The sequence below is a fragment of the Phyllopteryx taeniolatus genome, chromosome 10, assembly GCF_024500385.1.
Source record: "Phyllopteryx taeniolatus isolate TA_2022b chromosome 10, UOR_Ptae_1.2, whole genome shotgun sequence".
In the NCBI taxonomy this organism is placed as follows: Eukaryota; Metazoa; Chordata; class Actinopteri; order Syngnathiformes; family Syngnathidae; genus Phyllopteryx; species Phyllopteryx taeniolatus.
In genome coordinates, this window is record NC_084511.1 from 8,013,115 (window position 1) to 8,036,759 (window position 23,645).

A 23,645-nucleotide genomic window follows, 5' to 3' on the forward strand; every position below is an offset into this window, starting at 1 on the left:
GACACGACTGATTGTCGCTTAATATTTTGGACTATCAGGGGGCAAGTTGTTCAGCAATGCATATTGCCACCACAATACTAAATCTAGTTATGACATTATCAAACAAAATGTTTTATTTTGAATTAGGATTTTTTTAATGGCACTTGTATATTTGATCTCTTTAGATCATCATTTCTAGCCAGTAAATGTACAATGCCACCAGAAAGTAGTCGCACCCATTCACGTTTTCCACATTTTGCTGTTAGACTTATTCTAAAGCTGATTTGAGTATAGTTTTCCTTCAAAAAAAATCTACATAAAATAGCCTATAATGACAAAGTAAAAACACATTTTCAGACATTTGTGGCAATTTATAAAAACAAAATGTTAACAATAGGTTTGTAAGTATTCACACCCTTGACTTAATAGTTTGTTGAAGCACCTTTGGCAGCAATCACAACCTCAAGTCTCCTTGAGTATGTCTCTATGAGCTTGGCACACCTGTTTTGGGGCATTTTCTCCCATTCTTCTCTGCAGATCCTCTCAAGGTCAGTCAGGTTGGATAGGCAGCGTCGGTGGACAGCCATTTTTAGGTCTTTCCAGAGATGTTCGATTGGATTCAAGTCTGGTCTGTGGCTGGGCCACTCAGTGACATTCACAGGCTGCTCCTGAAGCCACTCCTTGGCTGTGTGATTTGGGTCATTGTCGTGTTGGAAAGTGAATCGATGCCCTAGTCTGAGTTCCAGAGCACTGTGGAGCAAGTCCTCTTCAAGAATTGCTCTATATTTGGCAGCTGTCATCTTACTCTCTTTGCAGAGTAGTCATCCAGTTCCTGTAGCAGAAAAACCCACTGTGCAGCTTCAGAATTTCAACGCAAACAAAAAAAAAAAAAGACTGATGCCACTGCCTTCCATAGCAACAAAATGTGATGTCACATACCTATTAAGTAGGCGTGCTCCTTGTAGTATGAGGTAGGTAGGAATCAGTCATAAAAATGGTCAAACTCGTCAGAGTCTGTTTGCTGGTCCGCTTGGAAAATTTCCACGTTGCAAACCACTGGAAAATAAAACCTGAAATGACCATCCACAAAAAAAAAAACATTGTTTGTCTGATCTTGATACCTGTGGTTGCCCGACCTTTGGGTTCCTCTACTGCTTCGTGTCCTTTTCTCTATAAAATAACATGAGGTATATCTATTTAACAGACTGCATTTTACTCTTCTACATCTCTTCTCGTTGACTTACTCTTATATTTGTCTGAGGTTGAGGTGCAAGGAGATCCTCAATGTCATCATCGCCAAGTTCACTTGAGTCCTTAGATGTTCCTGTTCTGCTTACAACCTTGCCGTCATCTTCAGAACCCTCTTGTGGAATAAAGTGCACCCTGGGTCTGAAAGCATCGTCTGTTTTGTTAAGTTCTATTATGTATGGAGAAAGCAATTTAATTTAGCCTCTTACTTTCTTTGCTGGGGTGAAATGATGTCATCTGCATCTCTCTCTTCTGCCTCACTCTTTTGCTCCTCTGCATCTGACTCATCTTCCTCCTCTTCTACATCATCATCATCTCTCTCATCCTCGTCTTTATGTTCATCTTGCAACAAAGCCAAATCTGTTTTTTTCTTCTCCTTGTCCAGCTTGTCTGAGATGTCATCACATCCTTGGTCTACATCGGATTTGTGCTCCCTCTCATCCTCTGGTGACATTTCTTCATCCTCATTGTCCTCCTCCATGTTGCTCTCTTCTTCATTTCCATCACTTTTGCTGTCTGCCTCTTCTTCCAGTTTTTCATTGTCTTTCCCTTTCACAGCCATGTCACTTCCACCACTTGACTCCTCAGACTGGGATGGTGAATTGTCCCCACTGCTGCTCTCTGATTGGTTCGAAGGACTCTGACTCGCTGTATCTTCAGTTTGTGATTCACTGACAGAACGACTCCCTCGTCTTTCTTTGTCTTCTGTCTCGCTCTTTGTCGTCAATGGTAATCCAGCGACGAGTCCACCGATGTTCCTCCTCATCCTCCTGCTGGTGCTGCCTTGGTGTGATGAGGCTTCGCTCTCAGATGTCTGTGCCACTGCAGCTGAGGAACTCCTTGTTGATGATCTGATACAGAAAGGTGTAAAGGGGAAAATGGCGTTAAAGTGCAGTCCGTTTATTTTGAGCAGTGGTTTCCAAACATATTACACCAAGTATCACCATCATGACCAACATTAATATACAGTAATGGAGTAGGCCTAAGTGCTCATCAAACACATGGCAGAGGCTTCATTACTAAAACCTATTAGGTGAAATGTATAATTTATCACTGTAAGCCACTGTAATATGTAAATTGTAAATTAAAACTGGGCTTAAACTGAGGAAAAGGAAAAACATTTAATGATTCAATTCAAATGTATTGCACATAAAGCTCAAATCAAAATTGTACTTTCATAAATGTTTAAAAACAAATAGTTCCCTAGTGAGGATAAGCAGTAAAGAAAATGGACGGATGATTTTACAATGCATTCGTAGTGTACTGAGAATCACTGATTTAGCACATACCTGTATACCTTCCCCAAGCACTTTTAAGTACACTTGCCTAATAAAAGATTCCAAGATCCAATACAAAAGTCTCCCTCGGCAAAGAGAATGATGGTTTGCACTGTCAGAGGTGTAGTTTCATTTTACAGTGATGAGAGGGACAAAATGCTACAAACAGCTCTCAGTAAGATTCCTTGTGGGTCTACACCACTCTATAAACTACAATGATAAACAGAAGTAGTACCTCTGTGACATTGTCAATCAAGAATGAGCATCATCTGTTTTTGTTTTCTTTTTTTAAGTTTTTCATAGCGCTCTTATATTGGATCTCATAAGATTAAGTGCCTGTAGAGTTTTTGTTTTTTAACTGAAAGTAGAGTAGATCATCATCCAGTACTTTAAGTGAGAATAACATGAGTGAACATGTCATATACAGGTAAGTATAGGGTTGTATAAGCAATGATAAAGTCTTACTCCTTGGAGCTGCTTCTGTCTCTGTCTGATGAGGTGTTTGTTTTCCTCCTCTTCTTCTTACTCTTCACCTGTCTGGACTCTGTGCCGCTGCTGTCTCCATTCTCAACATGGTGACTGGACAGGCGGACTATTTTAACAAAGAATGAAAACCGCAAAGGTGTATGAATTGCCAGACAGACACAGAGCAAAGTCGTGTATATTTACTATTCACACCTGGTTTAAAATCCAGCTCCTGGGATAAATGACTGCTCTTTCTTCTTGAGCTGCTGCTTATCTCAGTGTCCTCTGCATCGGACACCACTGACGACCGGGGGCTCTTGGCCTGACTGGGAGTACAGCCTGGTGTATTTTGACTGGGCCTGCATTGGGGGTGTGATGGAGTGGCAATGAGGTGCTGGAGCTGGAAGCTCTGAGGACATGGAAGTAAGGTCGGAGGGAATACGGAAGCTGCGATAGTCCGGTCTGAATAGGAATGAGAAGAAAGACACTCCATGTAGGGAGGATAAGAACCCCCTTGTCCATCGTACGCTTTTGTAGCAGCATCTCTCTGCGTCTGTCTGCTACAACCTATGCAAAGATACCGTACATACTGTCAATGACAGGGACACTGATATACAATGGTTATAATAATCAACCTCCATTTTCTATCGCACTTACTATGAGAATATAAAGGTTTTCCAACAGAAGTCGTGGACATCTTTAAATACTCTTCCATCCTCTGTTGAAGAAACATATACTCTTATTACACTAATAAAATAGCAACATCTGATGTTTTCTTGTTTGGCTTTTTCACATATTTAGAGGGAAATTTCATCCATCCATCCACTTTCCCTAACTCTTACCCTCATAAGGGTTGCGGGCATGCTGGAGCCTATCCCAGCTATCTTCGGGCAAGAGGCGGTGTACACCCTGAACTGGTCGCCAGCCAATCGCAGGGCACAAAAAAACAAACAACCATTCGCACTCACATTTGTTCCCACGGGCAATTTAGAGTCTTCAGTTAATCTAACATGCACATTTTTGGGATGTGGGAGGAAATCGGAATGCCCGGAGAAAACCCACACAGGCAAGCAGAGAACACGCAAACTCCACACAGGCGGGGCTGGGATTTGAACCCCGATCCTCGGAACTGTGAGGCAGATGTGCTAACCAGTTGTTCACCGTGCCGCCTAGAGGGAAATTGTTATCGTTATTAACCTGTCCTGTTTGGCTGCTTAGTCAAGCAGTATGATGGATCTGTATACTCTCTCATGCCGGAACAGTTTTGCTGTGCAACAGGAGAGTTTGTTATTGTATTTATTTAGCCTGCACGGTGGACGACTGGTTAGCACATCTGCCTCACAGTTCTGGGGACCGGGGTTCAAATCCCGGCCCCGCCTGTGTGGCGTTTGTATGTTCTCCCCGGGTACTCTGGTTTCCTCCCACATCCCAAAAACATGCGTGGTAGGTTGATTGAGGACTCTAAATTGCCCGTAGGTGTGAATGTGAGTGCGAATCGTTGTTTGTTTCCATGTGCCCTGCGATTGGGTGGCGACCGGTTCAGGGGGTACCCCGCCTCCCGCCCGAAGATAGCTGGGATAGGCTCCAGCAGCCCGCGACCCTAGTGAGGATAAGCAGTAATGAAAATGGATGGATGGATAACCTTTATTTACTCAGGTACAGCCGTTGAGAACATTCTCATTTGCAATGCTGACCTGGCTACAGACAGCAGAGTAAGGGAAAACGGAGTCTGAGTATTAAAACTGTAGTTTCCTGAATGGGGCTAAGCTTGACGCATTCTTCTTTTAGTTCACTTGCAAACAAGTAATACGCTTACGCAGGCTTTTAGTTCAAAGAAAAACGGTTTGCTTGACTTCAAAAACAACACACAAAGTAACAATTATTTCTTCATCCAATAGAGTTTCTGTCAAAATATGGAATTAATGTACAGCAAAATCCCGATAAATGAACAGAGAAAGAAGAAAGGTCTAAAAACGATTTCGCCCCACTGTCTGCGTATCCACTGCATGTCTGACCTTCTTCCGGTCCATTACATCACCACAACTCAGCAGCAAACCCCAAATCCACACATTTTGACAACCACAGAATGCAATACGCTCAACATCCACGATATATACAATATACAATTTGTGAATAATTTAAATATCCTGCATATTTTTAAACCTTTTCCTAAATTATTTCACTGTAAATAAGCACTCATCAATCTAACTGAAAATATTTGAAAAACAAACGGAAATTATATTTAGGCCCTTACAAAAGCTGTGGCGATTGTAAATGTTATTAAATGTTCTCAATAATTATTTCTCTTCGTACCATCCATGTTTCGGGCCGCTGTGAATGATTCTGAGGATTCATTTGTTACATCATAAACCTCAAGAAGGATTTTAAGCATTTCATCGAGCTCAGGGTTTGCCTTGGCCCCCCATATAACAAAATGCACCCATGTTCCAGTTTGTACCTTCCTGTGATGAATTTGTGCTTTCTCTTTGAGTTGCTTCTGCCTGTAGGGAGAGCTCTCCAGAAACAGCTCATACTCCATCTACAGGGGTCAAACGATCTTACATCAAAAGCAAGAACGTAAAGGACAAAGACGCCTCTTTGATGTTTTACATGTCTCTTTACCCGAATCGTCTTCATGGCAGCAGTGGTGGCCATCATCTCTCTTAGTGTGTCTTGAGCCCTGTTAAACTGCTGCAGCAGCTGCTGGTTGTGATGTCGGGCTGCACTCTCTCTGTTCTTCAGCTCCTGACAGCGTTGTTGCAGACGCATCATTCGACTACAGAGAACATGCAAATACAGTCAAGTGAACAACAAAATCACTCATTTTGCCCACAAGTGCGTAGCAATACACAAAATGAAGTTCAGGCTCTTACAACTTTTTGAGCCTCTGAGATGAAAAGTCATATTGTTACACAGTTGGCTTTTGGAGAGAGATGACAGTGGAAACGTAATGCCACATGATATTAAGATACTTAAAAGAAAAAAAATCACAACCTACAATCAAGCATCTTACCTTCTTTGGTGAATAGTACCGCTCAGATTTCTATAAATGTTGAAAAAGTTTACATTTGTGCCATTCAGATGACCAGGTGACAGTAAATTCTCCTCAGATCCAGCCATGACCGCAGATTTGCCGAGGCCGCTAGGATTAAGGTTAGAGGAGGAAATCCTCTTTGAGTACAGCAAATTTGCATATACAGACACGTGAGAGAGAGCGAGAGAGAGAGAGAGGGAGACTATCTCAATACAATGTATATTTTTAATAATTTGTTGGGAGTGTTTAATTTAATCCACGATGCCTAATACTGTTCATGTAGTGCCTTGGTATATTATTACAGCCTGTATTTAAAAAAAATTATTTCAAAAAAGTTTCACCAGAGGGTCTATTTTTAGGTTAGACACCGTTCGTATGAACTTCCGGGTTTAAAGGAAAATAAATGTATAAATACTGTGCTGCATATAAAAAAAAGCGTTAGAGTCTGTAAAACTCAGTTCATATGTTTAGAATGGGCGGGGAAAGTTTTTTTTTTTTTTTTTGCAACGAACATTGTAGTACACAAGCATATATACAGCGTTACACGTGGTTTCTATGCATTTCCAACCTTTGCCTATCAAATGCATCAAACCACAGAAAGTCGTCTTTCGGACGAGGCGTTATTATATATCTCACACTGATGTTATTAAAAATAAATCAATTAATTAATTTTTTTTTTAATACTGGAAGCGAGGCTAGCCCGGATGTGACTTCATCTTATGTGTCTCGGTCCAGCCAGGTCCGCACAGATAATACTTCATATTATTGTTGCGCTTCATTCGTGACGTTACATTAAATCGCTAGAAAGATACGTAAGGTATTGTAATGCTTTTCCCTGCACGCCCATCAATGTTCGAAAGCTAACCGAGTGTCTTGTTGGCAAATGAAGCTAGCAACCACGGTGTGTGTCTGTCCAATCAGTTCTTCCGCTTAGTTGTTAATTTTTGGCGGTCCAGGACCAGCGGACATGACGAGCTATGCAGCCAACGTGTTTCGCAAGGTGGAGAGGACGTGCTACCACCTCCCCGTCATCTTCAACACCTTCCTGGTCTTCTCCATTACCGGGGAGGTGAGCTACCTGGTGCTGGTCGAGGCTCCGCTGGAGGCGGACCAGAAGAGGACGGAGTGGTCCTCGCTGTGGAAATCCGTGCACCTGCTGGCCCAGTACGTCATGCTTTGCAACATATGCTGGAACGCCGTGCTATTTGTCCGCACCAGCCCCAGCATCAAGGGGGTGTTCCTAGGAGGGGATAGTGTGGGACAGGGATGGAGGTGAGCAGCTTTTCTTCATATTTTTGACCTATTATGTTTGAGGTCAATTTAGACTTCTGAGGTTGGGATTTTTCCCAAATTAGGTTCTTTAGTTGATTTTGGTGCCACCATTGCTGTCAATTGTTTGAGCATTGTGTCATCTGAGTTGGAATCCAAGCCTTGCCATCTAACAGGAGGTCTGCCTTTTTTTTTACCTATATATATATATTCCACAGGTACTGTTATACGTGTGAAACACACACTCCTCCACGCTGCTCGCACTGCTACGATTGCAACGTGTGTGTGCTGCGACGGGACCACCATTGCGTGTTCTTCGGGCAGTGCGTGGGTTTCCGTAACTACCGTTACTTCCTCAGCTGCTTGCTGTTCATGTGGTCGGGGCTACTTTACGCCACGCTGATGAACGCTGAGGTCTTCATCGTCATATTGAAGGAAGGCGTGACTTTGCACAGCGTCTTCCTGCTGATGATACCCTGGATCATGCTGGTTTCAGGTAATTGACTCATTCGATGCCAACCTTTTTTTTTCAGGTAAAGGCAACCCCTTGGGATTGCCAGCTATTGTAGAGCATTTTGAGTGATTTCTCAAGACTCACAGAATATTGTTTTCACAATTATATTGCATTGAAATTCTGACCCCCGCAATTCAATATCAATTCCGCAAATCCTCTGAGTCGATTCACCACCTGGCCAGTGAGAGGCGCTTTGCGTGTGATGCGCGTTGTATAGAGACGGAAGCCCAGCACAGAAGCCACACAGGGAGCAATATTGTCAACTTGTTGACAGAGGCGGTAAGGGGCCATATTCTCCTGTTGGTGCGTAAGTCTGTATTTTACGCCCCTGGCTTGCACGGTTTCAAGATATGCGAATTCTCCAGTAATGACTTCTGACACAGCCACCACGCATACCCGGCTAGTAACAGCTTGAGAGGCGTGACTCATTGAAGTTTGCAGGAGGGTAGAATTGCTGGAATATGGGGTTTTCCTGAGACATATGAATGCCCCTTAAAATCCATCTGGGAAATATGTCACACTTAAAATGTGAAATAAACCCCCGTGCGGCTATCCGGAAATTAGGCGTCTGTCCCCAATGAGATGTGGCTCGTCGAAAAGACTACAAGGAGCATATGTTTTTGTATTCTCTAATCTCTATTAAATACATATTGTACAATATATGTAGTTTAATCCGCATTAATAATAAAGTGAGTGAGCCAAATGATCAGCCAACGTTGCCCAGCAAACATACGAGCGCTACACGCGCCGGCGCGTCACTGAAACTGATTTTACGACCGACAATGACCAAATATGAACGACATTCTTCCAAATCTAACACACCATCATGCCATCAAGATGACTGCAGTTGCTGTGAGCGGCACTTGCAGAGAAACTCCCAAGCTGCCATGCAGCATGTTTGAAACAAAAGTGCCGCTCACAGCTCTTGCATGAAAATTAATTATTAATATGACATAATATATCGACATTCAGCCTTCAGTCGGCGTAACGTGGTAGGGACACATTACGGCCGTAGGGCAGTCGGTGAGTGTTTAAGGGGCAGGTGTCTGTCAGCAGCATGCGGAGTCAGCCGTCAGGCTGCCAGCTCGCAGCACAGGAGCGAATCAAAACGTGCAATGTGATGTTTCACCTTCCCGGGGCGCTAGACTTACTACAGCCTATGGAGCGAGGAAGAGGAAACGCGCTTAAGTCTTTGGAAGAATATGCGCAAGGCCAGATATGAGAGGGAACGTTTTCAAATCAAAACAAATTGCAACCTAAAGAATTGAGATTGAATCAAATAGCAACCTAAAGAATCGAAATTGAATCATGAGGTTCTTAATAAGCTTCACACGATCAGGATTTTTGGGGCCGAGGTATGTTCACGTACTTTTAATACGATGCGGCTCTCAAGCAGGCAACAAAAACGTTATGTAGCCTAGCAAGCTAGTGGTACCACGAACGGTTGGACGTAAACATGCCGCCGTTCTGTCGAATCATGCTCTAAAGTTTCGGAGTGGGTCAAGTAATTTAATTAAAAATAAAGTAATTTAATTACAGTAAGTTAGCACCCATTATTTCTCTCATGTAATGTTACATATAATCCAAAACATGCATGCTAGGTTGATTGAAGACTCTAAATTGCCCTTAGGTGTGAATGTGTGCGTGGATAGTTGTTTGTTTCTATGTGCCCTGCGATTGGCTGGCAACCGGTTCAGGGTGTACCCCGCCTCTCGCCCGAAGACAGCTGGGATAGGCTCCAGCACGCCCACGACCCTTGTGAGGATAAAGCGGCACAAAAAATGGATGGATGGATGAATCATTTCGGTTCATTTCATTCTAAGCATTTAATCGGCATCCACAAATCATGATACAAATCAAATCATTAATAAAACGAATCATTACATTCCTAATAAATACATATTTGGCACTGAATAAGTTAAGTATCGTGTACAGTAGTACCTCGACTTAAGAGTACCCTGACTTTTTTTGTTAAAAAGTACGCTTGGTTAATTTTTTTTTTTTAAACGACATACCACCTCTTGAGTCAAGTTAAAAGAACTGAGCAAATAAGGTACTGTAATGCCCTCACAGGTGGGAAAGTGAAAGGTTATTGATGTGAAAGTGGAGTGTGTGTGTGTGTGTGTGTGTGTGTTGGAGAGTGCATCAGAGGGGGGTCTCACACAGGTCACCATACAAGCTAGGACCACTATAGACCTTAGAAATGGTATAGAAAATGGATCGATAGACGCTTCTATTTTCTCTGAATATGTGTGCTTTAGGGTGTTGGTTTTGTTGTATTGACTGGACTAAGTCATGGTCTGGGCGTCCCTGCTAAAGCTACTGTCCGCGCGACCCGACCTCGGATAAGCGGTAGAAAATGGATGGATGGATGGATGGAGTCATGGTCATAGTCCTGGTAATGTCAATTGTCCCTCTCTCCAGGTCAGGTCTCAGCACGTGCCTTCGCCTTCGCCTTCATTGCAGACACGTGCGTCGTGGGCTTCCTGTTGGTCTCTGCCTTCTTCTTCTTCCATCTTTTCCTGCTTTTCCGAGGACAAACCACAAGGGAGTGGTACTCGTCTCGCCGCCCCTACAACCTTGGACTCTTGGGCAACTTGCGTCACACCTTTGGTAGTCGCTGGTACCTGTGCTGGCTCTGTCCGCTTATCCCGTCACCTCTAGCTGGGGATGGGATACACTTCCAGATGACGGGATCACTCGAACCTACCCAGTAATAACACCTGGGGTTGGTTCTGTTCAGCAAAGGCATGACTGACATACTTTTGTGAAGGCTAGACTCTTTGACTGTTCCCTCTTTTCCTAACAGGAATAGTCAGCACCAAAAAGTTTCTATGTTCTGTTTTTCCGGCATTTTTAAAAAAATTGAAAGTTATGCAGTTCAATTTCTCATTTTACTCTGAAATTAAAGCACAGAACAAATAAACTATTCAAGTTAAAAAATATCTCATGGGTTAGGGTTTGAAATATATTTTTGTTTTTAGATTGATTCTAAAAACAAAAATCTATTTTAAACCTTTGACTCATTGAAGTAGCCACATTGGGCAGATGTAAAAGCTGAACACATTCTTGGCATAATCTCTAAAATGGAAATCAAATATTCTTCAGAAAGTTCTTCCCAATTCTGTTGTGGAAGTTCCCATAACTGTGGTGCTATTCATTGGACTTGAACTATATGACTTTCAGTTTTTAAGAAAAAAATAAATAAATAAAAATTTGCATGTTATGAAACTTTTGACTGGTAGCGCAACTAGCCTAATGTTTTAGAACACAACCAAGGAGGACACTTCTGTTGAAAATGAATCATAAAAACGCAAGACTGGTATTTGCTGAACTGCATGTTGACAAGCCACAAAGTTTCTATGAACAGCCTGGCAAACTGGAACTTTCTGGCAAGGCACATCAGCTCTATGTTCACAAAGGCAAAAATGAAGCATACCAAGAAAAAAAAAAAACACCGTCCCTATTATGAAATTATGGAGGAGGCTCTGTTACGTATGTTCTGTCTTGCAGGGTAAAAGAAAATCTCAAGACTATCAAGGTATTCTCGAGCGAAATGTGCTCCCCAGTTTCAGAAAGCTTGGTCTCAGTCGCAGGTCATGCAACACGATAACGACCCAAAACACACAGCTGAAAAGAAAAAAAACACCCAAGAATGATTAAAGCCTGGTATGAAAACAGAGACAATCTGCCTGTTTTTGCACCGATTCTGTCCCCTCCAACCAAGCACGTCAAATGCCAGACAATCTATGTTTTATATGATTATCCTATAAGATTATCCTTAGGTCTGAGGTGTTTTAAGACTAGATTCGTCCTGGTTTTAGGGTCCGAAACAGGTGGGGGCTCATATTCTTAAGTAATGAACATGTTCAATATTTACGCCCTAAACTCTTCATGTCTGCAGTAGGGTTGTTCCGTTCAGAAGAACGAATGATTTTAGTGAACGAACTGAACCGAATCAGTTTATGAAATGATTAGTTCTTTTTGCTTGAGTGATTCGTTCAGTGAACTGGTGGACTGAAGAACTGAAGAGTGATTCGTTCGTTGAACTTTTTCGTTTGTGATCCGCTAAAGAGCGATGTACAAGTACGATGAGTGAGTCGTTGGCGCAAGGAATGGCGTACTACGCCGTGAACGTACTCATGAGTGATTTTAACCGCAAGTCCTGACGTCCTCGCGGGGATAGCTTTCACTAGCAGCTTCAAGCTAACGGCTAATTTTTGAGACACGTGAAAACAAGCACGTTTAAAATAAATGTAAATTAATAATAAATGTATATACGTACACATATCATTCCCGCTGTGTCTCTAATGCGATTATTAAAGCTTTTTATTTCATAATAATAATAATACATTAAACTTATATAGCAAGACACTGAAGCTACGGTGAACTGGAAGTGCAAAACTATAGAACAAATTGTGAAATACTTTTACATTTCAGAAAACAAATTAACAAAAGCCAAAACTCCTTTACATTTCAGAAGACAAATTAACAAAAGCCAAAACTCTTTTACATTTCAGAAAACAACTTATGGATGGTGACGTGGAACAGAATGTACCCAATCGAGAAGTGCCCTGCAAAAAAATAAACAAAACAACAACAAAAACATTCTACTTGATTTCATATTTTGTATTAAAATGAGTTCACCAGCCGGCAAGAAGTATTTTCCAAAGCAAGTCCCTTTTTTTTTTTTTTTTTTTTACGAAAACTTTCCCGCATCTGGACCCCTCGGACATACTGCAAAATTTGGCGCATAGCCGGAAGTATCCGCTAGTCTTTATTTTTGTGAACCTCAAAAGGTTGTGCAACAAAATATTAAGGGTACTGTCATTTTTTGTCCAGGCATTTCATGAGTTTTTAAAATGTTTTTTTTTTTTTAGAATACTTCTGTTGAACCACAATTTAAAAGCAATGTCTGCTTTTCATTGGCTAATTTTCATTGTTATTACTTTTGCCAGGTTCAAGTTATTTCCGTGACCACTTTGGGTTTTTCTTTCATTAACAGAGGGGTACCAACAATTTTGTGCACGTATGTATCCACTGTATATATGTGCGTACCTATTAATGGTGATTATGATATGGTTTTAAAATTCTGCCATGCCACCAACTTAATCACTCTTCATCATTGTCAACTTGGGACTGATGGTCGTGGCTGCTAAACTGCCTTAAATAGATCCCATGTATGTAGTTGGGGCATTGATTCTTAACCTTGTTGGAGGTACTAAACCCCGCAAGTTTCATAAGCGCGTTCCTAATTAGAAAAATAAAATATAGCATATTTGAAATTCAAAACTGGGGTATATTTTATTGTCTGAGTAGATTCTCAGTTATCCAGGACATGGTCATCCATAAAAGTCGAATCATGGCAACTGGACTGTTTGTCTTTGTTGAACAAAGACGAACAGTCCAGTTGCCATGATTCCACCTTTGCGGATATATATTTTGTGCACATGAACACTTTGCACACAAAATCAAAGGATATATATATATAAGCTTTGTACTCAGTTTTATTTCTGTCGAAATTTTTTTTAAATGTATTTAGTGTTATTTCTTTTGCATTGGTGGTTTGTGGGCGAAGCAATCAAATTTGAGAACATTAGCCAATCTAAAACTGTTTACTGATAGGGAGTCACTGACAAAGATTCACGTAAAAACCTTTGTGTTTTGACGTTGTCAATTTAAATGTTGATTTTAAAAAACAGGGCAGAGAATTAAAAAATCTCTATTTTTGTGTTGTGTTTGTGTCACATGAAAGTTTCAGCGCGAAGATAATTATTATTTTTCTTTGACAATTCAAACGTTACTTTATTGACGAACCCTAAACCATTGCGCCCGCGCCTGGAGTTCAAGCTAAATCAGCGAAAGTGAATAAAACAAGCAAGAGAAGTGTGGTAAGTGAGCGGCACGTGGTGAACGTTAGCGGTTTCTTGAACCAAATTCCTTTCATGACAGTTTTGTTGTTGTGTATTAGTAAATTGTGTTCATACAAGGTTAATCGCTCACTTTTAAAAATAGCTACTCGCTCGTTGGCTTTCTGGTAACGTATGCTGATCTTAGCTACAATACCATAACTTCCCTGCTAAGTTTAGTTTTACCAGTCCTTTTCTTCCATTTAAATAATTTTCACATTTTAGAATGAGCAGTGTGTTCCTTTTATCACATATATGTTACACTGTTAGGAATAATATAATTTGCACTTTTACTCACGAGTCATTTATTTTTCATTACCAGGCAATGAAAAAATGGATGTATCAGATGAAAATATGTAGGTGAATTTTGATTATCAAACGTACACAAACGAAAGATTTTTGGGTAAATCTAGTAATAATGTGATGACTGCGTTGATTTACTGTTTGTTTGTGTGTGCAGGACATCCAAGGAGATGCTGGAGAAAGTCGCCGAGCTCGATCACAGTCGGAGTCAGCTGAAGCTTCGAAACACTGAGATGAGGCACTTGCTCGACGCAGCAGATGATGAGATGACTGTGCTGCGATCAGAAAATGAGGCATTAAGAAAACAAGTGAAAACGTAATTATATTTTAGTGTTGTTTGAAAACACACTGACCATCCCAAAACTGTGAACGGAAACTAGAGGTGCAACAATTAATCAATTTATCAACAACTAACCGATTATCAAATTAGAAGGCAACTATGTTGATAATCGTTTAGAGATCATTATTATTTTTTTGGCTTAAAATTGTCCACATCGTCTGATTTCAGCCTCTCAATTGTAAACATTCTCTGATTTCTGTAGTCTGAAAGCAGAGTGATTATATTTGTGTTTAATCAAAATAAGTAATTTGCGAACATCTGCTTGTACTTTGACAAACAATGATAAACATTTTTGTCTATTTTCTGACATGTAAGGCAGTGTTCCCCAACCTTCTTTGCGCCGCGGACCGGAGTTGGCATTTTACTCACGGACCGGCTGTGGCATATATATATATATATATATATATATATATATATATATATATAGAGAGAGAGATATAGATCTATATATATATATATATATATACATATATAGATCTATATATATAGATATATAGATATAGAGATATAGATCTATATATATCGATATATATATAGATATAGATATAGATATATCTATAGATGGACATATATATAGATATATATATATCTATAGATATATAGATATATATATAGATATATATATAGATATATATATAGATATATATATCTATAGATATAGATATATAGATATATCTATCGATATATATATAGATATATATATCGATATATATATCGATAGATATATAGATATATCTATCGATATATATATCTGGCGGCACGGTGACTGACTGGTTAGAGCGTCAGCCTCACAGTTCTGAGGTCCGGGGTTCAATCCCCGTCCCCGCCTGTGTGGAGTTTGCATGTTCTCCCCGTGCCTGCGTGGGTTTTCTCCGGGCACTCCGGTTTCCTCCCACATCCCAAAAACATGCATTAATTGGAGACTCTAAATTGCCCGTAGGCATGACTGTGAGTGCGAATGGTTGTTTGTTTCTATGTGCCCTGCGATTGGCTGGCAACCAGTTCAGGGTGTACCCCGCCTCCTGTCCGATGACAGCTGGGATAGGCTCCAGCACGCCCGCGACCCTAGTGAGGAGAAGCGGTTCAGAAAATGAAATATATATATCTATATATAGATATAGATCTATAGATATAGATCTATATATAGATATAGATCTATATATAGATATAGATCTATATATAGATATAGATCTATATATAGATATATATCTATCTAGATAGATATATATATAGATATGTATATCGATATATATATATATATATATATATATAGATATCTATAGATATATATATCTATATCTATATAAATATCTATATATATATATCGATATATATATATCGATATAGATATATCTATAGATATATCTATAGATATATATAGATAGATAGATAGAGACCAACGTACTAGTCGATGACACACAAAAAAAGCCTAACGTTGAGCTAAAACTTCACCAAAGGGCAAACTAGAAACTTTACATCGCAATGAATTGGGACAAAATTCACATAAACGTCTCACAGTATCACAAACACTAACCTTGTGCCTCATCGGTGGGTAGGTAAAGGAATCAGTTTTACAGCATTTGGTTCCATTCATTACTCCTTTTCTTGTTTTCTAGGTTTACTTTCGTTGTCAAAATTCATCCCTCTCATGTGAAGTTACTTTTAGGGCCAAAATGCTGAGTTCCGGTGCGTACCCTTCAAAATAAAAGGCTACCAGCTTAAAACAGGAAGTCAAGTTAAAACTTTCACATATAACTCATTAAATTCAAAATGAGAGAATATTTGCCAATATTTACGTTTTACGCAATGTCCTAACTTCATTGAAATTGGGGTTTGTAGTAGCCCTTTGCATTAATCTGTACCCAAGTATTGGTTGTCAGGTTCAAAATGGTTGGCGAGTACAGCATCATTCCCTTTCGTGTTATATTGCTTAATTGTTGTTTATTTGGTTTTCATCATTAAATGATACCAAGTAAACTACAATAATCAGTGCATAAACAGTAATCAGAAAAGCAATCCTTTGCAATAAACGTTCATGCAAAATAAATTTTTATCCCATTAGTCAATGGAATAATCAATAGAATAATCATTTAACAAAAAATTAATAGTGAAAACTCTATTTCGAACACACAAACTATGACCACAATCATAAACGTAGTTAAATTAATACCTCTGATAATTTCACTCAGAACTGAAAATGACTGTAATTGCATTTATTTGCGCTTTTCTTTCTTAATTGTGTGCAGGCTGGAGCAGATGATCGTAGATGTCCAGCATGTGGAAGCGCAGCCTTTCAGGTTGCCACTGGGGGATGACCTCTATCTAAAGCAGTCCACTAAATTTAGGCAACAAGAACTGGTCGGTGACGGTGTGCGTAGTTGTGTTTTGTTGCTACTAACCAATGTTGGATTTGAAAATGCACCCATGCTGATAGGATGACGAGTAACATTTGACTTGAAATTCTGCTCGTATCGGATTTACCCTTTTCTTTGTTGTCCTGTCTGCAGAAGGAACACAATGCGATGATGGAACAAAATAAGAATCTGATTGCAGAGGTCTGGCACCTGTTTTTATCTTTATCTGTATTCATCACTGTGTGATCTAAGGCAAAATGCAAAAAAACATATGAACAAGAGGTAGGCACCCTCTATAACACAACAGTATTAACATTTTATACTTGTCTCAGGTTCAGAGGTTCCAAGAGCAAAGAGAAAAGGACATGATGAGCTTGAGCAAGTTCAGTGTTGCACTTAAAAACAGTGAGGTAAACTCTATCTGAACATCATTTTTATATACAACCTCAATTACAAGGAAGTTGGGAGGTTGTGTTAAACATAAATAAAAACAGAATACGATGATTTGCAAATCATGTTCGACCTATATTTAATTGAATACACTACAAAGTTAAGTTTGGGCGGCATTGTGGGGCTTGCAAATACACCCGGAAATCTCAGCGCTCAGCACAACTGTGCCTTTGTATTGTGCTGTACAGGTATTTTATTCCTTGTATTGTACAATACCAGTGTCTCTGTTTCTATTAATTTACATAGATGCAAATCAGTCGCCTTTCGGCGAAATTTGCCGTTTTGAACTCAAAATAGGCCATTGCCGTGAATCGTATAGATCCGATGAGTTTTTTCTTAGGTGGGGGGGGGGGTTAGCTGTCGCTGTCGTCATTGGCTGTTTTGTACTCCTTGAACGCTGGCAGCTAGATCCAGTCCACACATCCACCATCCACACACAAATGCAATTTCTGACTATTACTCCGTGGTGGACTAATTTGCGAGCGCATCGGCCTGAGGTTGTGCCTGTGCGCTCGGGACCTGCTGTGGATAAGTCACAGGAGTTGACGAGACCAGAAAAAACACTTCAGCCACTGCTGCTGTTAAAAAGTAACGGTAATTTTACTTCGTTACAGTGATCTAAATGTCCTAGCTACTTTTATTGATCAATAATTGCTTATTTATCAACTATTTTGTGCGCGAGGATGCTATTCATGTGGCACAGCTCGACGCAGGCACCAGGTGCAGGTGGAGATGGGCCTGGCTCAAGTTGGAGGCCACAACAAAAAAGTAAAGAAATGAGGCAAATTTGATTTTAATCTTAAATTGGTGCATCAACGTACTTGAGCGGTGTAAATAAATGTTTTTCCGCGTGAAGAAAACTTGTTTATTTTGCCTTATTGTACTCTTCAGAGTCTTCCAGGTTGCTTAATTTATGTTAAAACCAAAAACATTCTCTGCAAGGGCCCGGGGATCCCCCCCAGACCCCCCTACAATGTTTTGGTCACCTTTTTCATGCCTTTGGTGTTTGCATGTCTGAATTTTTCAAACATTAGAAGGAGACGTTGTCATTGATATGGTGTGTGCGTGTCAGTTTAGAACAGAAGAGGCTCAGATTGGACTGCAGCAAAGGGACGAGGTTATTCAACAGGTATGCAAGGACAGACACAAAATCCTCATCATAAAGTAATGGTGTTACAGTATTTAAAAGCTTACGTTGAGTCGTTTCTTATCGCAGTCTTCTATTTTCACTGCAGTTGGCATCATTAAATAACACGTATGTCTCTGTGATAGAATAAGTTGCAATTAAAGCAAGCGGAGGAAACAATCGAGGAGTATTCCAGCATCATCAAGGTAAGGATGGTCTGACCAATTTGTCTTGGGTTAATGTAACAGAATCCTTTAGAAATGCAACATTTGAGAGCAACAGAGAATTTATGAGCACATCACTGACATTTTGGAGGAATCAATTATGAACAGCATAAGTATACTTTACACCTTATATCACATTTTGATTCCATAAAATGTGGATACTATGCAGATGCTGTGTTTTACCCATTCAAAACATGGCAACAATGAATACCAACACACAATCATGAACTTTCTACACAAGACTGGTTCATAAAAAGCAACGCAAAAGCATATCACGTGTGTTCCCTTGTGACCAATGGAATGTGTTAATGCTTAGAGTTGAGCTGTTTGAGTTGTGTGTACTTGAGGATCTCAGGCTGGCAAACCAGGAGCTGAGGACTCAGTTAGAGGACACAGAGAATGAGGCCTCGCTGTAAGTACATCTCCAAATAAAGTGGTGCCTTGAGACCCGACTTTTTTGAGATGCAAGCTGTCATTCAGCTCATTTTAAGTTAACTTGTTTTATTTTTTTGCTTTGACTTGCAAGCAAACGTTTGACATACAAGCGCTCATGGTAGCAGTGACCTCACTTCACAACAACCAGCAGATAATGAACAATTCTTCAAAAAAGAGGCTTGAAGCTGTTTGTCACTCCTAGTTGAAGTTTTGAAGTTTACTGTCAAAACAAATATAAAACGAAGAGGACGAGGCGTGTATTTAAAACAACCACATAGCTTTGTTGCCTTCGGAAAGTCTGCTTAGCTTAATGCTAACAAACAATACAAAACACCACAGATGGGCTAACGAATAATAGCATCGGTATCATGGTGTTATAACCCTTGAAGTAAAGGATATTTGAACACAAACAGTGGGCAAACACAGATCGACAGGTAATATAACAATGTTCACATTTATTTGTTATCCACTGTGAAGAACGACTGATATTACTGCATCATTACTAAGAAGTTGTGACCGTCTTTATGTACAGTATATCTGTATGTCTGTAGTATGGTAGCCAACTGGTTAGCAGGTCCCGGGTGCATGTTTTCCCTCGTGCCTGCTTGGGTTTTCTCCGGGTACTCCGGTTTCCTCCCACATTACAAAAACATGCATAGTAGATTAAGTAAAGACCAACTTGTCCATACGTGCGAATGTGAGTAGGAATGGTTGTTTGTTTATATCTGCCCTGTGATTGGCTGGCGAACAGTTCAGGGTTCAGTTCTCGCCCGAAGTCAGCTGCGACCTAAGGCTAGTGAGGATCAGCGGTTCAGGGAATGGATGGATGGATTATTCTGCCCCCAGATGGCCAAGGTGCGCAGCACAATGTCCATTGAAAAGTATGCTTTTATAAAGTATTATCGTGTTGATTTTCTTATTTACAAAAAACACATTACGACATTTTGTTTACGCTGGAATGGATGAATGTCATTTCCATTCATTTCAATGGGGCAAGATTATTTCAGGAAACTAATTTGACTGGTATCTCAAGGCACCACTCCATTTGCTTTCGGGAAGCACTTCCTCTAAGTCATCTGTGTGCACTAATTGATTTGGGGTTGCTGCTGGTTTCCAGAGCTACTCTCAGTGATTTCATGGGAGAAAAGCAGGCATTGCCTCTTTCCAGGATGTCTTTTGCAGAGGAGGTCAAGCTTCTAGCTGAAATTAAAAAAGTATGAAGCCATTCTCACATTGGAATAATAAGAGAACACACAATTACAAGCTTACAGTAGGGCTCCACAATTAAACGAATTGTAATCGTGATCACGATTTTGGCTGCCACGATTACATGAGCATGATTGTCGGCGATAGTGTTTTTTTATTTTTTTAAATTTATTTATTTAAATCACAACTGTCAAGTTCTTTGCAGTTTGTGACCGTGCACGACTGACCAGTGGTCAAGCAGAACACTGGAGACGTGACATGCTTGACAATTCACTATATTTAAGGGGGGGGGGGGGGGGGGGGTTCAAATGAAAAATCAGTGCTTACAGCCTAATGTAATTGCGTTTTATCCATAAACTGTATTTGCTTCCATTAAGTTTCAATTTGTGATTGCACTTTGTAAAAGCATATTTATTCATTTAACCCTTGATAAAGTTTTTTGGGGTGCATTCATTTTATTATTATCTATCATTTATTCTTATTTAAAGATTCATTTTGACTCTTAGACTGTTACATATAGTTTGTTGAAAAGTAATGGATTACAAATAAAAAAATGTTTTACCTAACATGAGGACTAATCATGCTTAATAATCGTAATTACAATATTGATCAAAATAATCGAGATTATTATTTTGGCCATAATCGTTCAACCCTAATTTACAGTATGTGAGTAATTTCGGAACTCAGTGACGAGTTTTGTGTGCAGGAGGAAATTGAAGCAGAGGAACCGACCAGTCCTCCAATCTACCACCAAACAAGCAGGTAACGTTCCCATATCACGTTATGTATTATATTTACCATTACATTTTCTAGTTCACTTATTATCTTCTCCCTGTAGATGCACACAAGCCAAGGAGTTGTGCACCCAGAGGGTATTTGTGATCTGCGTTGCCATTATCAGCATTTTGGTCATTTTGGCTGCAGGGAGTCATGCAAGAAATCTAGATTTTCTTTCAGTCCACAATCTATGGAGGAGTGTGTGCCTGACATTAGATCCCTACTTTAGTGTGCAATATGGAGCCTTACCTCCGATCTGATCCAAGCATTAAATGTTTTTCTTTGTTGCATACGTTGCGATTTATTTGGTAAAACATGGTAAAAAAAAAAAATATGTGGCTGTTTAGTGGGATACACAGTGGTTGTCTCATGATGGTTGTTCTCATCTGGTTGCAAATACTAAGGTCATTTATGACCTTACTCCTGTAGGTTAGTGATAGACTACAGCATGTTTTGACTTACGTTTTATTTTGCTGTAAAAGTGGAACTCCATCGAAAAAATGTAAAATACAGTATTACCATGCATCCCAGGTTGTACTTGTGTTTTATTTGTAAAATACATTATTTTGAGTGGTATGCAACAGGAAAGTTATTATTTGGAGTGTACCATACCGAGTTCTTACACGGTATTAAGTAAGTGCAAAGCACTTGCACAGAGAGTGCAAGTGCTTTGCGTTCCAGCTACACGGGTACTATGTAAACCAACACAATGCAGCTCAGCCTCTGGCTATGGATTTGCTGGCTAAGCGATATGCTTTTGGTACTACGTCAAACTCATTTGAATATCAGTGCCGATCAAAAGAAAAAAACGCGGTGCAAATGCAACTTCCAGGAGCATTTAAAGAAAAAAATATCCAACTCTTTTAAGTAAGAGTACAGACTCTAAAATGCACTTATATATAAAAGTAGAAATGTATTGGAATTGTCAATACAAGACCTGTTTTGATATTTTGGCACAAGGGGGGAAAAAAAACTATCTGCACACAAAAGGTTCCCTCTCACTGTATATTAAGTTGTATGTTCATACTCAGAAGAAGAAGAAAAACTCACTTGACACGCTATCAAAACAATGTGTTTTCATAGTGTTGCAAATAATGCTAAATTAGCTAATGATAACTGGGGGGGTACGGGGGGGGGGGGGGGGGGGGAATCACCTTAACTGTATGAGTTTTCTAGGGGTGGGACTTTGTGTTAATTACGATTAATTACAAACAAATAATGTATGCATTTTTATCGCATTTTGTGTTCCAAACAAAAGGAAGCTATGTCAGTGCAGAATTTCCCGATTCACTAATTACACTGATGCACACGTCATATCAAAATGGAGAATTTGGATGAAACACGTTGCTCGGACTGATGGAAAGTAAATTCACTCGCAAAGTGGATTGAAGGCAACTTTTAGTGGTAGAAGATAAAGGGTTAGAAAGTGTGCTACACAGAGGCAGCGACATTTGATCCAACTTTTCACCTGCCACGCATAAATCATTTATAGGTACTGTTATGAAAAACAATCCTAAAATGGCAATTTATCTTAAAGTGTGTTTAGTTTTGGCCATGGATGTTTTGTATTGTTGTTTTTTCCTCTTCTACAGTTTTGTAATGAAATGCAATTAAATTCATTTTTCTAGAGTTAACAATATTCCGGTCTGTCAATTATCTGATACAGTCATCCACTAAAATCTACTTTTTAATTACTTTTTAGGACAACTATTGTTATAATGATAAAAATTATATTAGGATGAATTACAAAGCCTTTAATTAATTAATTATTATTTTAATCGAGTCCCATCTGTCACTTGTGGGGAGTAGCTGGACCCAAGAGCAGGCGGAGGCAGATGTAAAATGATGAACAGTTTATTGAGGAAAGGTTACGGAGGTGGTCCTGGATGTGTTGGCAGGCGGCTGGCTTGGTGGCAGGATTGACGTGGGTCAGGAACACGGGGGGGGGGGGGGGCACTGGGAACGAGGAGACGCAAGAGTTAACAAGGGAACAAGGAGTTAATTGGCTTACTTGAGTATGGAGAGGGGAGGGGGGAGAGAGAGGACACACAGCGCCCTCCAGGCTCCAATAATGGAACTGCAGGACAGTATATGACACCACCCTTCATTTCTTTCCAATAAGTCAGAATTTTTGATTGTTAGAAACTGGTGTTTTTTTTTTTTTTTTCAATTCTCTTAAATAAGGCCATGGATGGGTGATATCTTGCTTCTCCGAATCTGTTGCGGCATTGTCGTGAATGCTCCTTGGTTCACGTTCTTCTATGGCGCCGCTGTGCATTTCTTCAACCCTATAAGTCGATTTATGTTTTTTGTTTTTTTTTTATGTTGTGTTGTCTTGAAAAAGAAAAAACGTTAACTGGCAGATATTTGTTGAGTAAAAGTGACAAGTCATCAGAAATATAGATAATCAAGTACAGATACCTGTAAAAAATATAGTATATAGTACAGCATTTAGCCTTGACAATCTTTTGTGTGTGTGCAATAGGATGTCTCGATCCACGCACGACAGCACCACGAGGCAAAGGGCGCCCGCTGGTGGCGAGTGTGTGGAATCGCCCCATGAAAGCGCCTCCTCAGGCATTTGGCGTGCAATCAGATGTTTTTGTGAGGACGTGAAGACACCGTGGCGTTTTCACTGAAGTCACTAAGGAGCCGGTGGATGGTGCGACCGGACGGGTTGACCCGGATTCCTTTCATCCGGGCGGTGTGCTGCGTTGCCGATGACGGGCCGAGCC

General features: G+C 40.1%; 3 protein-coding genes across 20 annotated transcripts; 2 read left to right on the plus strand and 1 right to left on the minus strand.

The window, feature by feature from the left end:
• Positions 1-6: 6 nt before the first annotated feature.
• On the minus strand, positions 7-6,303 carry LOC133484423 (protein starmaker-like). Of its 5 annotated transcripts, none has more exons than XM_061786932.1 (11): positions 5,983-6,303; positions 5,592-5,745; positions 5,428-5,508; positions 3,627-3,687; positions 3,183-3,536; positions 2,970-3,096; positions 1,437-2,078; positions 1,224-1,368; positions 1,116-1,149; positions 919-1,035; positions 7-811 (listed from the first exon to the last, which is right to left on the minus strand). In XM_061786932.1, the coding sequence occupies exons 1-10, from the start codon at positions 6,087-6,089 to the stop codon at positions 962-964; spliced, it is 1,779 nt and encodes a 592-aa protein (XP_061642916.1). In that variant the 5' UTR covers positions 6,090-6,303; the 3' UTR covers positions 7-811; positions 919-961. The 5 variants fall into 5 exon arrangements, with proteins under 5 accessions (XP_061642916.1, XP_061642913.1, XP_061642914.1 ...); XM_061786929.1 differs by having other exon boundaries at positions 1,101-1,149; XM_061786930.1 differs by having other exon boundaries at positions 7-829; positions 1,101-1,149.
• A 335-nt stretch (positions 6,304-6,638) lies between these two features.
• Positions 6,639-11,272, plus strand: zdhhc24 (zinc finger DHHC-type containing 24). Of its 3 annotated transcripts, none has more exons than XM_061786958.1 (4): positions 6,639-6,742; positions 6,960-7,275; positions 7,491-7,768; positions 10,211-11,272. In XM_061786958.1, the coding sequence occupies exons 2-4, from the start codon at positions 6,971-6,973 to the stop codon at positions 10,501-10,503; spliced, it is 876 nt and encodes a 291-aa protein (XP_061642942.1). In that variant the 5' UTR covers positions 6,639-6,742; positions 6,960-6,970; the 3' UTR covers positions 10,504-11,272. The 3 variants fall into 3 exon arrangements, with proteins under 3 accessions (XP_061642942.1, XP_061642943.1, XP_061642941.1); XM_061786959.1 differs by having other exon boundaries at positions 6,660-6,820; positions 10,216-11,272; XM_061786957.1 differs by having other exon boundaries at positions 6,680-6,820.
• Positions 11,273-11,413: 141 nt separating this feature from the next.
• LOC133484429 (cytadherence high molecular weight protein 2-like) lies at positions 11,414-23,556 on the plus strand. 12 transcript variants are annotated; one of them, XM_061786948.1, is made up of 12 exons: positions 13,195-13,677; positions 14,018-14,051; positions 14,156-14,314; positions 16,585-16,696; positions 16,846-16,893; positions 17,025-17,102; positions 18,215-18,271; positions 18,415-18,474; positions 18,840-18,904; positions 20,045-20,141; positions 20,840-20,895; positions 20,972-21,435. In XM_061786948.1, exons 2-12 carry the CDS (start codon positions 14,029-14,031, stop codon positions 21,168-21,170), a joined length of 954 nt encoding a protein of 317 aa, XP_061642932.1. In that variant the 5' UTR covers positions 13,195-13,677; positions 14,018-14,028; the 3' UTR covers positions 21,171-21,435. The 12 variants fall into 12 exon arrangements, with proteins under 12 accessions (XP_061642935.1, XP_061642937.1, XP_061642932.1 ...); XM_061786952.1 differs by lacking the exon at positions 20,972-21,435 and adding an exon at positions 23,396-23,556 and having other exon boundaries at positions 13,196-13,677; positions 16,585-16,708; XM_061786944.1 differs by having other exon boundaries at positions 13,199-13,677; positions 16,585-16,708.
• Positions 23,557-23,645: the final 89 nt, after the last annotated feature.

Bases quoted from the DNA above. Each gene is read 5' to 3' on its own strand.
- LOC133484423 (XM_061786927.1), bottom strand. From the start codon at position 6,089: ATGGCTGGATCTGAGGAGAATTTACTGTCACCTGGTCATCTGAATGGC. The intron at 3,097-3,182 runs GTGTGAATAGTA...TTGTTAAAATAG, and splicing joins GGAGCTGGATTTTAAACCAG to TCCGCCTGTCCAGTCACCAT. The intron at 1,150-1,223 runs GTAAGTCAACGA...GTTATTTTATAG, and splicing joins AACCTCAGACAAATATAAGA to AGAAAAGGACACGAAGCAGT.
- zdhhc24 (XM_061786958.1), top strand. From the start codon at position 6,971: ATGACGAGCTATGCAGCCAACGTGTTTCGCAAGGTGGAGAGGACGTGC. The intron at 7,276-7,490 runs GTGAGCAGCTTT...TATATTCCACAG, and splicing joins AGTGTGGGACAGGGATGGAG to GTACTGTTATACGTGTGAAA. The intron at 7,769-10,210 runs GTAATTGACTCA...CCCTCTCTCCAG, and splicing joins CTGGATCATGCTGGTTTCAG to GTCAGGTCTCAGCACGTGCC.
- LOC133484429 (XM_061786944.1), top strand. From the start codon at position 14,029: ATGGATGTATCAGATGAAAATAT. The intron at 14,052-14,155 runs GTAGGTGAATTT...TTGTGTGTGCAG, and splicing joins GATGTATCAGATGAAAATAT to GACATCCAAGGAGATGCTGG. The intron at 16,894-17,024 runs GTCTGGCACCTG...TACTTGTCTCAG, and splicing joins ATAAGAATCTGATTGCAGAG to GTTCAGAGGTTCCAAGAGCA.